This window comes from Mytilus trossulus, chromosome 10 (assembly GCF_036588685.1).
Source record: "Mytilus trossulus isolate FHL-02 chromosome 10, PNRI_Mtr1.1.1.hap1, whole genome shotgun sequence".
Classification (NCBI taxonomy): domain Eukaryota; kingdom Metazoa; phylum Mollusca; class Bivalvia; order Mytilida; family Mytilidae; genus Mytilus; species Mytilus trossulus.
In genome coordinates, this window is record NC_086382.1 from 43,096,551 (window position 1) to 43,114,610 (window position 18,060).

Here is an 18,060-nt window from a genome sequence, read left to right on the forward strand (position 1 = left end):
AGGTTAAAGTTTTTGGTCAAGGTAGTTTTTGATGAAGTTGAAGTCCAATCAACTTGAAACTTAGTACACATGTTCCTTATGATACTATCTTTCTAATTTTAATGCCTTATTATATTTTTTATCCAATTTCATGGTCCATTGAACATGGAAAATGATAGTGCGAGTGGGTATTCGTGTACCTTGGACGAATTCTTGTTTATTATAATTTTTAATTAAGCTGTACTTTAACTAAACTTTTATAAAAGTTAAGCGATTTCTGTAATTTAGTACTTGAATATTCAAATGAAAGTTTATCATAATAATCATAAACATGATAAAATAGCCATTTTATTGATCTCTTCACTGATAATTTTTGAGTTTGTGTATTTGTAGGTCAGACATCTTGATTTTCATGGTCATCATTTACAGATCAATACTGAACAGAAAACTTTAAGCTGATATTTTTCTCCATAGTGCGACTTTTTTATTAATTTGAAATGGAACGTGTTTTTTCCTACATTTATTTGAAAGAGGAAATTTCAACATGATGACTATAAACAAAAAGGAGTCATATCATCACGATCATTGATGCACAAGAACTTGATCATATAAATACAACAATCTAATTATCAATTGAAAGATGGAACGAATGAACAAAATATTAGAATGTTGTTGTCCAAATAAACTTGCTTTGTTTTCTCATTTGAATCTCTCCATTCAATAAAGATGTACAGAGGAAGATCTTTGAAGAACAGATTGAAAAAATGTTTTGTCTAAGAATTGCAGGAATATTCTAGTGAATGAAATAATTTATTGACTTCACTCTTATATAGTAGACCGAATAATTGTACATAGCAAGTTGTGAATAAAGAAAACAAAAACTTTAACAAAAAGTGTTTATATTATAAATTTGAAAATATAAGCATACTATTATGTACACCACAAAAGTATATATAATTCAAATTATACAAGTATTGCAATGAAACTATAACAAAGAAAATCTTACCTCATGAAAAGAGTAAACTATTCAGTCAGAATAAAAATATTATATATATATAAAATATTTTTTCAGTTCTATTTTTCATAAAAGAATAAACAAGACAAAGATTTCAAAACAATATTTTTTCATTTATTTAGACATTTCATCATTTTGTTTCAGTGAAAGGACTTTATTCTTTGACTGTAAATATTATTATACATTCCAAAATAAGATTAATCTTTATTGTCATATAAACAAATAAAAAACATGTATGTGACAAAATGAAAAAAAAAATATATATATGTATATAAAAAATATATTAAAAATAACTTGTATACATTTAAAACATTTTACTACCAAACAGCATTCATTGTAACATACACATAACTTTATATTTATATATATATAATTATAATTTTAATCCCATAGGATTTTATTTTGTCCCATGGGATATTGAAAATCCCATGGGATTTTTTTTGTCCCATGGGACAACAAATATCCCATGGGACTACAATTATCCCATGGGACCAAATAAAATCCCATGGGATTTAACCAAAATCCCATGGGATAATGGTCAATCCCATGGGATTTTGCCCTGTCCCATGGGATATTGAAAATCCCATGTTTTTATAATTCAAATTGCAAAATAAATATGAAAGAAACAGTAGAAAACCAATGAAATTATTGAATCCCATGTAATTCCACACATTTTGGTTATATACATGATATTGTAGCTTTTGTTTGAGGCGGCGGCGGATTTGCAAATGAGTGTTTTGCAAATTAAAAGTGTCCAGTGTTCGGACCGTACACGTACGGTCCGGACCGTATACGTATACTCATACGGTCCGACCATACGCGTAAGGTCGGACCGTCTGAGTATACGCATACGGTCCAGTACAAGCTGACCTTACATGGTAATTGATCATATTGGTTAAATTGAAACAATCTTTATTTTTAGTTTTACAAATTGTTATTGATAATTCATTACAATTAGATAGATAAAAAGAACAAACGAACAATTGAAATTAGGTATTTATTTAATTGAATATCTGAATCCTATTTTGGTTCTCTCGCCCAAAGTGACACAACGTTCACCTAATCTGTCCCAGTCAATGGGATAATTTAGGTCGTCAATCAATGGCCAGGACCACACTGTTTTGAATATGATTCTATATACCATACGTCTTTACTACAACCCAGCCCCTTTTCATGATTGTGACCTACCAAATTGAACTATATACCAGGTTTATAATAACATGAAGTAGCAAAACATTTTTGAGCCCGGTGGATTTTTAAATATGAAAGTTTGAACTTTTTTAGAAAGCTAAGTTCTAATTTAAAATTAATAATAGATAAAATAATAATAAAAACACGATTCTACGTCAGAGTTAGTGTTTATCTAACCTTAAGGTCCCAGTACTTAACACCTTTCAATCCTTTATGGGTGGATTTGACATACTAGTACATACATAATATAAAAAAATAAGAAAGTAATGAATGAGGTTGTTATTTTTTTTTTATTGTGGTTAAGATTATAAAACAATGTTGATTGACTGCTGTTCCCCTAATTTTGACTTTTTACCCGTTATGTCTTTTTGTTTTGTTAACATACTGTTGTAGTTAAGCAGCTTACCACAAAAATCATGCAAATGGTGATACATAGACAATAACTGTTTAGTGTCTTTAAATATCAACTGTATTTGTACGAGGCTAGGAAACAAGGTGTATGCGAGCTTTTAGCGAGCTGTTTCGAGCCGAGTGCAAATACAGCTGATATTTAAAGACACTAAACAGTTATTGTCTTTATCCTGCAATTAATTCTGTAAATTGTTTGTGTTTAAAAAAAAACACAAAAACTTACATATTTAGCATTTATTTTCGATTTGTAATCCCTTGAGGCCCGCGTAGTAATATCAAAATCACACATTACGCTAAAGATGGGTTCGCAAAAAAGTATCTCGAATGTTCAATAATAATACATCGCTCAAGGTGAATAAATATCTTTTTTAACATAACAACTAATTTCAACAGTAAAACAATTATTAACAAAACATTGTAAAATTTGAAACAGAAGTGTACGAGTTGTCCTACGCTTCAGACTTGACATTTACTAAACATGCATGCTGAAACTGACATGGTTGATTTTGTAACACAATCATATACATTCGAGTTTTGAAATCGACAATTGTCATCGTCATTGGAATGCCACTTGAATACACATGCTGAGGTCACACAGGTTCAAACAATACTCAGTCCGGCAGTGGGCGGAGCTTTTAAACAATATCTGTATAGTATACAGATACAGCTTAGCGATATCTGTAGGGCTGTATCTGTATAGTAGGACACCCAATTGCAGGATAAAAGCATTAAACTTTGTAAGAACATGCCTTTAGGTGTATGTAATCATATAAGGGGGGTAGCCACGAAAAAAAATCACCCGATCATGGCGGCCATCTTGGATTTTTGAAATGACGTCTTCACAGGAAAAAGACATCATAATTATGGCCCGTTATGCTTGTATTGTATCCAAAATGTTACAAAATGGAGTAAATCGTTGTTATATAAAGATAAAGTATTACTTTCGGTCAATCTCGGTCGATAACCCACGCCTGATTTTTTTTCATATTCTGAATATGACTGGTTTATAACCCGAATAATGTCAGTCGTTATATTCCACAAATCTTCGACTAATCTTCGATTGCTACATTAGGTTCGATAGGTTATATGCCAAAAGAGGGCGCAATTTTATTCTAGTTAATCTTTTTGAGAGTGCGTGTTCTCAATGTTTTAAGACGTGGCTCGGTACTTGTCTATCAACCGTTCATATTTTTAGTTACGAAGTTTAACTTGCAATTCTGATCGGATATTGATTTGAAGGAATTCTATCTCTATTGCTGACACAATTCTATGATAATAATGTTGTTAATACATCAAATAACATAAGTAGAAAAGTAATCTTGAAATTTATACAATTTCTAGAATTTTACCTATGACGTTTATCTATGTTGGATAAATGTATTCAAGTTACAGACACACACTCTTCGTGCACTTCTCTAATACTTGATTAGTTTCACTCGGTTCTTTTTTGCTGTTGCATTTATATATTGCTCAGGTAAGATTTGCGTTATTGTTCTTTAAGTTCATTGTTGATTACTTTTGTTTATATAATAGTTACTTAGGTTTTGAAATGCTTATCAGCTTCTTCAGCAAATAGTTGGGAAACTGATTGACAAAATATTGTTTGTGTCAGGAGGTCACAACAGACCTACTGAAATCGTCAGACGAAGGATATACAATGTTAGGCAAAAATATCCCTCTTTTTAATGAATCAAATGCCCTCCCTATCCCTCTTGATATTCGCCGATTAAACCACTGAGAGGGTATTGAAATCACAATGAAAAAAGAAAATGCCAAGTACCATAATTTGTGTAGGATAAAGTTCAATAATACTAAACTTGACGGAGCCGAGAAACGCAATATGTTACCGATACCATCTGGAAGTTCTAGTGATTGTACGTCTCCTAAACTTTTTAGGTGTAATCCTCGTTCTAAAGATCAACAACAAAATCCAGTTGAAAATGTGCATAAATGTGTCATTTATGATCAAGAGTCACCATTATTTGTCTTAAGAGAGGCAATGCCAATGAAACTAAACCAGCGACTAGTGGATTGTGCAACAGCTTTTCAGGATAAACAACTGTTGGCAAAGCTGAGTAGTGGTGATGTTATAGTACAAGAGATGAAGTATCAGCTGTCTTGTCTCGCAGCTGTATATAACAGAGAGATATCAAATAAGAGACAAACAGGGATCGAAAGTAGTTGCACACAGGAGGAAACTATAGTAAAAGAAACTGCATTGGCTGAGCTGGTCACATACATTTTTGAAACTAAAAGAAACTCTGAAGAGTCGGTTGTGTTTCGATTAGCAGGCCTGGCACATCTGTCCGAGGAAAGATTGGCACAGCTTGGTTCTTCTCCTGTACAAGTACATTCTACTCGACTCAAGAACAAGCAATTGCACAAGATGCCAGAATTAGAAGCACACACAAGGGGCAGATATGTACTTTTGATGTTTGAAAAAGATATAGCGTTTGCTTGTGATTATAATTATTATTCCAACATGGGTTCTGTACAGTAACTTCTTACGATCGGTTACTGAAATATCAACTCAACTAGGTGAAGATGTTTTTGCACGTTATTCAAATGAAGATGTGGTATGCCCGCCTCCATTAAAGGGCAAAGTGTTTACCACAGTTGCAGTCGACAATATAGATCACAACCCAAACTAAACAACATCAAAATCATTTTTTCATGGGACCGGCATATCTGTTTGTCATGAATGATTATGGAAATCCATTTCTTGAGGATTCAGAAGATATGTACAAGATAGACAGTAAAGATATTTTACTAGCAGGCACAGGGAACATGTCACAAATTAAACAAATTGGATGCAATCAGTATGCTGACTCCAGAAACAGAATGCAGAACACGGCAAGCAATTATGAGCCTATCAAGAAAAAAATATTTATGATGTTCAGTCGTGAACCAAAGAAAAGTTCATGTGAAACAAAGAGCAAGCTTGACCTCGCCCGAGAAGATTGCAGTTTGTTTTCATATCCTGTCAAAGCATACAATGCGACTTTGAAGAGTTTTTCAGCCACGAAAATCAGAAATTTCATCCATCTTTATCTCAAAGTGGAAAAATCATTATTGGCGTCAAATCAAAGCTAATGAAAATCCTAGACGCTAAGGGAGATTTTACAAGAGAAGAACCTCAGACAGACATAATAGTTGTTGATGGTGCGGCTATGGTCAATTCAAGACTAACGCGTGGAACATACACTTTTGATGAATACGCAAAAGATGTGATTTTATCGTACATTATCCACCTTACTTTAAAACATGCCAGAGTAGATGTTATCTATGATATTTACATAGAAAACAGTCTAAAAGCACAAACTCGTAAAGCAAGGGGTGCTGGATCAAGGAGGAAAATTTTCGACACCAGTAAGACTCCAAAAGCATGGTCAAGCTTCGTTCGAATGGACAAAAACAAAACGGAAATGTTTTATTTCCTTGCCGACAAAATTTGCTCGATTCAATCTAACAAAATTATTTTTGTGACAAAAGGCGAAATTGTTTTGATAAATTCAGATGATGACCATGATGATCTCAGTCCGTGTTATCACGAAGAAGCAGACACAAGGATTTTATATATCAAAAGTGCAGCTGAAAAGGGTGTAAGTTTTCACTGATAATCAGCTCAGACACTGATGTTATGGTTTTGGCGGTATCTCTTTTCAAAACTCTTCAAGTAGAAAATCTTTTGGCTTGCCTTTTGAAAGGAAAAAGACCTGAGATGGCTTCCGATTTAAGAAATTAATCATGCTCTTGGTCGTAAATCAGAAGCTTTGCCATTTTTTCATGCATTTACTGGAAGTTACACAGTCTTCGCTTTTCATGGAAAGGGGAAGAATTCGGCATGGCATACGTGGGAAATATTTGATGATGTAACCGAGGTTTTTGAACGATTAAGTAAGCAATCTGTATCGGTCAATGACGCTGATATTGATTTCATAGAGGCATTTGATGTGGTTATGTACGACAGAACTACAACAACATTTGACATCAACGAATCCAGACTTGAACTGTTTGTACGGAAACAAGGACAGTATGACCCCGTTCCACCAACCAGAGCTACACTGCTTGAGCATACCAAACGAGCTAAATACCAAGGTGGTCATGTATGGGGACAGGCAGTCATACAAAATCAACTTCTACCTAGTCCTGGTGATTGGGGATGGGTTAAGGAGGACGTAGATGGAATGTGGATTCCTTATTGGACACAATTAGCAGCATCATGCCAGGAGTTACTAAAAAGTGGCTGCAAAACAAACTTGTTCTGATAGATTTAAGTGTTACAAAGCTGGCTTGACCTGTACAACATTGTGTTCGTGTAGCTGTAAAAACGAAACACATCGGAAAATATCGTAGATTATTACACTGATCAATCCTCCAGCATGTCTAACAAAATTACCGATTTATCAAACGGACATGTTATCGTATATTTATACCACTTTTATTTTACTCGAATGTACGAACTCGTTCGACCCAAACCGGAAGTGTTGATATTTGTTTTACAATCGTTGTCTGTTTGACATATGATCATATCATTTTATTGTTTTTCAAATAGTTTGCATGACATATATAGCGTTGAAAATGGTTAGGACAGTTTTTCAATCTCAAAGATTGAGCAAAATGATGTCAATTTTAAATTCAAGATGGCCGCCGTGAAAAAAAATCGAAAAGTTGTTGGCTACCCCTGTTATGTGATAAAGTACTTCCGTATGAACGTCTATGCCAAATCCCTTGCTTGTATCAAAATTTGCATGATTTTGTCAAATTTCTCTACTTAGCCGCCCCACTATTGTCAATATTATGGAATTTGATGCGACTGCCGTACAAGTGCGAGATTTAGCGCTATTAACCAGGTTCAATCCACAATTTTCTAAATAAAAAAATGCCTGTACCACTTCAGGAAAATAACTGTAAATTGTTATCCATTAATTTGTTGTCTTTGAGCTATGGATTTTGCCATTTGATTGGGGATTTTCAAGTGATTGTTTGAGCTGTTGCACCCCGGTAACGTTTAACATAACAACATAATGTATATGCTTATCCCGAGTCAGGAGCCTGTAATTCATTGGTTGTCGTTTATTGCTGTTTTTCCTATTTTTTTTTGAATTTTTTGAATTTTTAAATTGTGTTTTATTTGTCATTTCGGGACCGTGTATATAATAAAACTGCAACTGTTTTATTTATAAAGGGGCATAACTCAAAAACGGTAAAAATAACACCACCCACATTCGATTTGCTGTTTGTTTGTGGTAAAACGTAAAGTGTATACAGTCGGACACACTCTACAGAAGGGCAAATGGAACGGTCGGAACGGACATGGGTAATACTTTCAATACGTCGGGGGTTTCATTATTTCTAATGTAGTCTGATACATTTTATTGACCAATATATTAAAGTGTGTTTTGGATTTGACAAGATGCTTTTAGAGCCGATATTTTTTGTTCTGTTATGATACACTGGATGGAGAGCTTACACAGTTAATGAAAAAAATTGTATTGCAGGATTTTTACATTGAACAATAACATACAAGTATGTATAGGTTTTAAAATAAATAGTCCGGCAAATTTAGTTTGCGAGAAAAAACTAGAGTCTCTAAAGAGCCTGTGTCGCTCACCTTGGTCTATGTGAATCTTCAACAAAGAACACAGATGGAATAATGACAAAATTGTGTTTTTGGTGATGGTGATATCTTTGTAGATCTCACTTTACTGAAGATTCTTGCTGTGTACAATTATCCCTATCTATAATGATTGGTTTCAGTGGAAAATGTTAGTAAAAATTTACAAACTATAAAGGGCAATAACTCCTTAGGGGGTCAATCGACAATTTTGGTCATCTTGACTTATTTTTAGATCTTACTTTGCTGTAAATTGTTGCTGTTTACTGTTTATCTCTATCTATTATACTATTCAAGATGATAACAAAAAACAGCAAAATTTCCTTTACCAAATCAGGGGCAGCACTCTAACAACCAGTTGTCCACTTTATCTGAAAATTTTAGAGCAGATAGATCTTGACCTGATAAACAATATCAATCCCTACTGGATTTGCTCTAAATGCTTTGGTCAACTGCCTCGCATAGTAAGTTTGAACAAATAGATAGGATACAAGGTCATTTAAAAATTGAATTGTTAGATTATATTATTTATTAAAAAAGTACATATTGCTTTTCAGGCTTGGTTTTTGTAAAAATGGGGGAGGCAAGATTATCAGCATCTTTTTTGATACTGGTTTTAGCTTCGCTGCTATATATAATTGGTGTTTCGACTCATTCCTTCATTAAGGTTGACGAATTCCATAACGGGTTATGGAAACGATGTTGTTACGATAAAGGTAGACCCCAATTCTGCATGGACTTAGAAAATTATACGGACAAAGGTTTGTTATTCTATTAGTAATCTTTATTATGTGTTTTTACAATTTATCAACAAAGTAAAAAAAAAAAGTACATTAATTATTAATTACAGAAGTACGTCATTTTCCTATCATTTATATCGTGGTTGAGCTATTTTTTTCAATATTTACTTCATGTATAATTCACAGTATCATGGCCCACTATGTGGATGTTAAGGTTCTGAATTTGTTTTTTGTTGTTGTTCAAACTCAAAAATTATAAACATCTCGAAGATGCATTGCTGCCCGAGATTTAAAATATGTACATGAGGAAAATTATTCATAGAACAAATATTACGTTGGAAACGTTGGATTGCCATTCAGATACGACATAATTATTGTTATCGACGTCCTTCGTATAAAATTGAAATGCAGTCAATACTCCAAAAGGACAATGTAGGCATATAATTTAAACATTTGTAAATAAAAAAACAAAACATATCTGAACATAAATATAAGGTACAATTATTACCTTTTAGATTTTATTTTTTCTTAAATTCGATAAAATATTATTTATTGTAACAAAAGAAGCAATACAATGTAAAAATCTGATATTTGAGTTTTCTCTCATTTCTTCCATTCAGACGTATACTTCTGAAATGCACCATTTGACAATTTACAGCATAGTATTGGGGGTAAATTCCAAGCATTTGGCGTAGAATATTTTGGCCATTCAAGTATATTTATATTTCCAAACTCCCAAATTCTGATCTATATATTTTTTAAAGGATTCATTAAATCATTGCATCAGCGAAGTCGAAATCGCATCATTTTTGACCTTTAGCTTGTTTTTTCTACAATTTATTTATAAACTTTACATCGTTTCTGTGGTTTGCTCACATATAGCATTTTATATGAAATTCAATACAGAGGCGTATTAGGGCTATACGTTTTTTAAATTGTCGATTTTAATCTTGGATTTTCAACATTAATCTGGGAATTTCCAACTTTAATCCTGAAATTATCAACTTTAATCTTGGAATTGTCATGCAACCTCAATCATTCATTTGTCCGGCATTGATTTTTCTGACTTTCATTAACCTGGTGAATCTCTGAACTGACTTTTGGCATTGGACTCTCGTCTCTTCCAAACAGTTCATTTCAGTTGTGCTTTACTTCACGCTTGATGATTGGTCATTGCTAGTGTATATATTAATGCATATAAGCCTATTATAATAACTGCATGTAAAGGGATGTACCCCATACATAAGAACAAATGGATATTTAGATTTTGACATCAGTATCGCGAAAAAGGGGGAAGGGGGGGGGGTAACTTTACAATTTTATGGATTTAAGTGTAATACATATTTTTCACTAGATAATAGTACGTCACACCAAATTGCAAACAAAAAAGGGTCGAACGGAATATTCAGTTGCAATTGACAGTTGTAGGATATTAATCCTGCATTTTATTCAATCGAAAAAGTTTTGAGTCATATATACAAATATCTAGGGTTTTTGTCCAAGCACCATTCTTAAAGGCACTGAAATGGATGGAATTTTTCCTTTGATACAGGATGAAATTTAACTCACGCCAATTATTTTTGTTTCTGAAACAATGATAAAATAGACACATTTGTTTTAAAGACTCACAGGGGAAAACAATGGCGTTATTACATCTTAAGTTAAACTGACGCTCACAGGTTCAATTTAACTTAAGGTAATACCTAACACTTTCACTAAAATTGATTTGACTCGTTTAATTTTCATAAAATTTTGACAAAATATTTACTTTGATCCTGTAACAAAACAATGAAAAAAATCTAAAATTTTGAACCATCCGTTTTGTCACAAAAATTACACTGGTTAAATAGCAGTTTCAGAAACACCAATGTTGATAATTGAGAAGCTTATATTCCCTTTACAACACAATGTAATTAAAACGTTTAGCTGATTTTACAGAGTTATATCCCTGTAGTGTATGGTACCACCTTAAAAAACGTAAACACAAATAAATATTTGTTTTGATACAAACATTTTTTTTCCAGATTGGTTTAAAATTTGTAGAGGCATGAGTATACTGGGACTAATTAATATCTTAGCATCGACAATTTGTGTTGCAATGAGATTGTTCAAGCTACCTGAACATAAAATATTACGAATTTGCACTATCGTGGCTACATTCTCAACTGGTGAGTCTAAACTATGTTTAAAATACACTATACTAAACTGTTGCATACTTCAAGTTATCATCATTAATGAGAATTTAAGATCTGGAATGACATGTGGTTAAAAAATAAAGCTTTTAACTGTTCTGCGTCGAGGTCAAATAGTTATCAAAGGTACCAGGTTTATAATTTAGTGACGCTCATATCAAAATAGTTATAAAACAAACAAGTGCAAAGTTGAAAGACATTCACTGTTTCCTAAAATAGCTTGAAAAAAGTGTATCCAATTATGGATAAATAACAAATCCAACATGTATGTTGTATAAACGACTAAACGAGAATTTCACTTTCAAAAGGAACGCAATTCATGATAGTTCACTCTTATTAGCAATTTGCAGATAGTATCATACCTTATTTATTTTCCTTTTGTAGAAGTCTGAACATTATTTTGCGACGATTATTTTATCAGATATTCTAGGTGAGAATATCAACTACCGACAAATATGTGAACAAATTACTGGAAAAAGGTTGTTCACAAATATTTAAAAAGTAAGCACAGGTGGTGAATTTTTTCTCTGAAAAAACTGTAAAATATTATCTGAATTCTGATTCATGTTTTTCTTTTTTCAGTTGCGTTTATTCTCACAGGACTGGTTTTATATTACAGAAATATAGATGACGTCACAGGTGGAAAATCCTTTAATTATGGTTTCTCGTTTGCACTATGCATACTTGGAATGTGTTTTGCTGCTTTGGTAGACATTATCCTGATTTACGACCTCTTAATGGCAAAGAAGAACACTGAAAGTCGTATTGGTGTTCAGAAAAAATAAGACTAAAACCAAAATCTATTATAAAATATTCAAACTTAACAAAATAGTTGTAAACTTGACATTTATTTAAAAAAAAAACATATAAATTGTACACTGATTACTTCAAATGTCTATCTCTGTATAGTGAGAAAAACCCTGACATAAATGAAGGTAATGAAATAAGAGATAAAGAATTTTTCATATTAACTTTCACGTTTACATTTATGTCATCCATAGAAATATATCTATGTTTGACTACTAGTACTGTATTAAAGGTGATGCCGTCATTGTTTTCCCCAAATATATCTTTGTTAAATTTGCACTTTCCAAAGAATTGTGCAGATTTTATCTTTGTTTCAAATAAAGAAATACTTGGCATGAGCAAAGTTTTATTCTGCCCAGTACTATAGACGAAATTGCGCATAGAATTACATTGCATATAACAAACTGTCCATTACTCGAAGTTAAAAAATACATTTTTCTCCCTGTTCACCCTATGCAGAAGATTCAGTAACAATGTAACCTCAAGTTTCCTAAATACTCTGAAAAAAAACCGCTAAATAAAAAAATGCTTTGAAACACCCAAGACTTATTGATATTTTTAATTGTAATGAAACGTAGGAATAATTTCCGACAACTGTCAAATTCTAAGAAATATTTGTTCGACCCTTTCTTATATGCAACGAGATGTGACGTACAATAACCTTGTGGTATTACAGCTAACGTCATGTGAAACTTCATATCTGAAAGAAAAGTTGCGAATGTTTTATATACTTGAAATAAAGAATGGAACGTGAGACAAAAACACCATCCGAGATAAGAAAAAGGCCAATGGTCACACATTTCTGTTCAACACATCCTGAATATCCTGCATTCGGAGGCGGGCTTGTGCTGTCTGCTAATACATGGAAAAATGGACGTCACAAGAAACTTCCAAACATATAAATGAACCAAATAAAAAAACGCTATTTTAATAAAAGGCTAGTGGGTCCTGACTTAACACAGGCGCAAGACAAACCATGGGATTAAATATGCTTTATGAATTGAGACTCTCCCCCAAATACCTCTAGCCAATGTAGAAAAACAAACACACAACAAGACGAAGTATGATAAACAAGAACCTTCCTGAAAAGTAAATCTTTTTTTATAATCAAAATCTTTTCAAATGTACTGCCATTGAATTATTGATTGCCCTAAAACTTATTCATCGTAGCCGGTATGGAGTGACCTTAACACAGAGAACAAATAGAAAGTGCAAGAGGGGGAAACAGGATGTAAGAATGCATACAAACGCACACTGGAAGTTTTATGGTAGTAACTGTTTCATAAAGCAAATATTAAATACAAATAAATATGATACAACTGTTAAAAAACTATATTTGTTTATATAACAAACAGAACCGCATGGAAATAAAAGAAAATGTGATGACCCTATCATCAACTTTTTTTTCACGTGCGTCATTTGATCTATGTTGATTATCACTTATCACTCATGCTTTGAATCAATAATATTGACAACATTTAAAGAACAAGAAACTCGTTTCATATGACTTTAAGACTTCTTTGTATATAAAATGGTGGATTTAACCTGGTATTATAGCTAGTTTTAACCTCTCACTTTAATGACAGTCTCATGAAATTCCATCATATTGACAACGATGTGTGAAAAAAACAAACATAAATAAATAAATAAAATGGTATAATTGTGAAAGATATGGGTACCGCAGTCAGTCTTGTGTTATAATCTTAATCACTGTAGAAACAAACAATTTGAAAAGCACATTTGAAAATGCCTGTACCAAGTCAGGAATATGACAGTTCTTGTCCATTCGTTTTTGATGCGTTTTGTTACTTGATTTTGCCATGTGATTATGGACTTTCCGAATTGATTTTCCTCTGAGTTCAGTATTTTAGTGATTTTACTTTTTAAGTAACAAAGAAACACAAAATGGCTTATAGACAACGCACATTAGCAAGAATAAAAGATAAGAAAACAAAACTTTACTATAGCACAATAACATAATGACGGGAGTTTAACTGCAAAGCCACGCCATATGTAACAAAGAAACCCCAAAAGGCATACTATATACAAATATGGAAACACTTAAACAAACGAAGATTCTTTACTTTGATATCTCTTTTTAGTAGTGATTCAGATTTTTACACAATGTTCACTGTTGTATTCATAATTGCTACATGTCTGTTTGTTTTGTTCATACATTATTGTCAATGCAACTTTATATTAAAATTGAGAAGTTATGCCAGCTATAAAACCATGTTTAATTTAACATGTACTGCCTACGTATATTAATGTTCGAAGTAGAGAATATATAGTAAAAAAAAGTAAAAAAAGTTGAAAATATGGAGAGAATCACATGAACTCGGAAGAAAGCAAGACCGGGTGCGTTGACAAAGCTATTATGAAAACCTTTTAGAATTGTTTATTGCAAAGATCAGTAAATAAATTATGGTATAAACAGTCTGCATATGACATAATGTATGCAATGTCGACATACAAATCCTTTGAACGATAGGATGTAGAGCAAGAAGTTTTTCCTACTGTTAAAAAATTGAGATTTGAAATAAAGAATGTGTCAAAAAGACAACAACCCGACTAGTTAGTTGGTAAACGTGTATTATAAACAATATCATCATGCCAATGGGATAGGATATCAGAAGTACAAAAAATCTTTGTATATATAACATAATTAAAAAAGCTTTGAATATTTGGTTACAAGATCCCTAGTGTAAAAAATTAATGGTTAAACATAGATTACGTTCATTAAATTTGAAACTACAGACACAGGAAATATATACAGTAAAAGAGTGTTGCATCTTCTTTCAACTAATCACAAAAAACACATTTCATTTAGTGTAAGGGCTAATAAACTATGCTCTAGTTGTATTCTAATCAAGTTTAAGCTTGTAGTTGTTTTGGCGATATTTACAAGTAATTAAAAGACCTGTCTATTTGACAGGGTGTTCATGATATATAATTTATATACAATGCTGTCAGAAGTAGTTATCTTTGACTTCATACACATTGAATACTTATCTATTCTGTACGTCAAATATTTTCTAATGAAAGATTTAGGACGGTCTATCTACCAACATTTCTTCTCGATGGAGCGATTGACATCCGAAATCCACTGTATGGCGGGAATAGAACCATTTCAATATGTTACTCAAACTGTATTAAATATTTTCTTGTTTTCGTACAATTATCAATTTGCTTTAGTGTAAAAACGATTTATAAGAATATTTAATATAAAACTTTCAAAAATTTAGATCAATGACTGGTTTATTTTATTGTTTTACTTAATTATCTTGTATTTAAACGATAAGTTAGTTATTGGAGATGTGTTAATTCTACTCCTCTCTGTAGAAAATCGAAGTAATGAATAATTTAAACGGAAACATATCTCCAATAACTAACTTATAGTTCATTTTCTAGAGAGAGGAGAAAGAAATGAATGTGCCAGGAAATTGACAGTTTTCCATTCGTTTGATTTGTTTGATATTTTGATTTTGTATATTTATAAAACACTTTCCGTTCTAAATATTCATACAGTTCGATATATGTGTTATTTTTTTTTTTTTTTTTTTTTTTTTGTGTTTTTTTGTGTTTTTTTTTCATTTATTTTTTATGCATAGGTTTTTTTTTATAAAGACTGAATGTTTCCCTCGTGATGTAAACTTGATATTTTGCCTTTCGGTCACTGTATTGTTAATATATACCCATATCTTTTATTTATGATGAAATTGTAGTAGAACAGAAATATATTAAATTAAACATGTACTGCATGCATTATATGCATGAATATATTTATTTAAATTCACATGTACTTATGTTAAGTTTAAGAAGCCACAATATTGTAGGAACCATAACAAGGGACGAAAAATACCAGAGGGACAGCCAAACTGGTAGATTGAAAATAAACCATGTGTTGTGCGATGCTCATGTACTAGTGTTACAACTGTGTCGTCGGTGTTGTCCTTTACAACATATTCCTTATTATAAAAGCACGGTATGATCTAACTTTAGATTAAATGATCAGTGCAAATGTGTTAATAACAAAGCATTTTGTGTTGTTATTGTGTATTCATAAATACAATTACTTCTAACAAATAACCATAAACAAAGAAATTATTGAAGCGGAAATTAAGGTTGACTTAATTATTTTTCCATTTAATGTATTTATAATTATGATTTTAAAATTGACACACAAAGAGGAATGTGAAGTTTTGAAAACCTTTAGAACATCTTTACTTACAAGGTTTGCAAGTACAATATTAAGGTAGGCAAATTCACAATTTGATATTTAATATTACTATGATGCAAATAATTTTCGTGATTTTAGTAGTTAGAATAAAATTGTAACATTAAAATAAAGGTATTTCAGTGGTCGTTGTCAACCACTATACCAAAAGCCGATCAGCAGTGAGGTGAGTTAGAATCCAGCACGTAGTAGGTACGCTCCAAACATAATTAGCTACGACTCTTAGTTTCCCTGTCGAAGATCGGGTTTTCTCTCATGACACTAAGTTCTAGTTCTTTGCATACATTAAATAACTCTATAGTTTTTTTCACTTTAAATCTATGATATTCTTCCTTTCAAATCAACACAAATGGGTAAGCTCATTCACTTGATGAAAAATAGAAACGTGATCAATATCACTTCACAGATATATGTTTGTTTACGCAAATTTTTTTACTCATTTTAGACGAATTAGGGATATTGATCAAAATGATTACTAAATTCTTTCTTAAACACAATTATTGTCTTTGAACATTTTGCTGTGCAGGTATAACTCTTATATTAACATAAATAGCACATTTTCAATACGACATTGTTGAGCGAGCTCCAAATACGTTAATTTTACTTTGAAAAAAACTCATTATGTAAACTTATCTTATCATGTACTTAGGTGAGGTAAGGTGAAAATTAATAAATCAAGAATTTAAAATTGATTCATAAAACTGGTAGAGTATTCTTTAAGGATATAAATAAGCAAAACATATTTTTAGGTCATGGAACTCCTTTTCGAGATATTTAAAATTTAAAATATGGCGGGAAAAGGCTGATTCGGACTTTTACCTTATGTTTGCATTGGTATTATTTGGGTCCCAAAACAAAAGAAAGAAAATTAAGAATCTTCTTAAATTTTGGTAAATGACCTTTCATGAGCTATTTAGTCTTATATGAAAAAATAGATGGGTGTTATGGGGCAAATATTTTACCTTGTTTTGTATGGATAAACACCAAAAGTCCGAAAGTTTGACACGAATTCAAAAACCTCACCTAAGTACATCCTTAAAACGTTTTCTTTATATACTAACAACTTAGTGTATCCTTGATAGTTGAATAAAACAAACTCAGAAAGCATTGTGAACAAGGTATTATGAGTGATGGGCCTATATCCTGTCGATACTTTCTTGGGGGGCAAAGCAAATGATTATGAATATTCTGAAGTTTATTTACCAAGGCCGTTTGGGGATTTTATTTCTGAAATTGAAATAGGGGTTTGAATTAGCTTTAAAAATTGCAAGTCTTCTAAGATCGATATTTTGCGTTTGTTATGCATGTCATTGTTCCATGTAAAGATTCAGGTAAAACCCAATATTTTATATGTACATTTTCCTATGTCGGGAAAATGCAATTAAGTGTTTGACATTGTTAGTTTTGTGCCATATCAATTTTTTGTTTATTGAAATAGTATTAATAAGGTTGTTTAACTATGCAAAAAGTTGTGTCAAAGCTTGGTCCTTTTTGGCTGGCACAATATCAATAAGCAGATGTGGCATGAGTGCCAATGAGACAACTTCCCGCCCAAGTCACAATGTAATGTATAACAATTCAACTATTATATGTCAACATTTGGTCTTCAATATGGAGCCTTGGCTCAAACCGAACAACATGCTATAAAGGGGCCCTAAAATGGCTATTGTATGTACCAATTCAAACAAGAAAAACATGGATTTCTGACTAAGTCTGTATAGTTCTTTTTAAATGTTCACATCCTTATCATTAGTTCTGTTGTCTCAGTTTTAATTATACCACACATCCTTATATTTATGAAATTTTAAGATATTGAGATTTTTTTTATAATATACATGAACCTATGAATATGTATTCCCACGATAATATAA

General features: G+C 31.9%; 1 protein-coding gene across 1 annotated transcript in view; it reads left to right on the forward strand.

Moving 5' to 3' along the window:
- LOC134686264 (uncharacterized) overlaps positions 1–12,274 on the forward strand; it is a 30,491-nt gene extending 18,217 nt beyond the window's left edge. The window contains exons 2-4 of the mRNA XM_063545935.1: positions 8,771–8,974; positions 10,978–11,121; positions 11,728–12,274. Of these exons, the coding sequence (XP_063402005.1) occupies positions 8,788–8,974; positions 10,978–11,121; positions 11,728–11,930 (534 nt within the window). The 5' untranslated portion in view covers positions 8,771–8,787 and the 3' untranslated portion in view covers positions 11,931–12,274. The remainder of the gene's footprint in view (positions 1–8,770; positions 8,975–10,977; positions 11,122–11,727) is intronic.
- Positions 12,275–18,060: the final 5,786 nt, after the last annotated feature.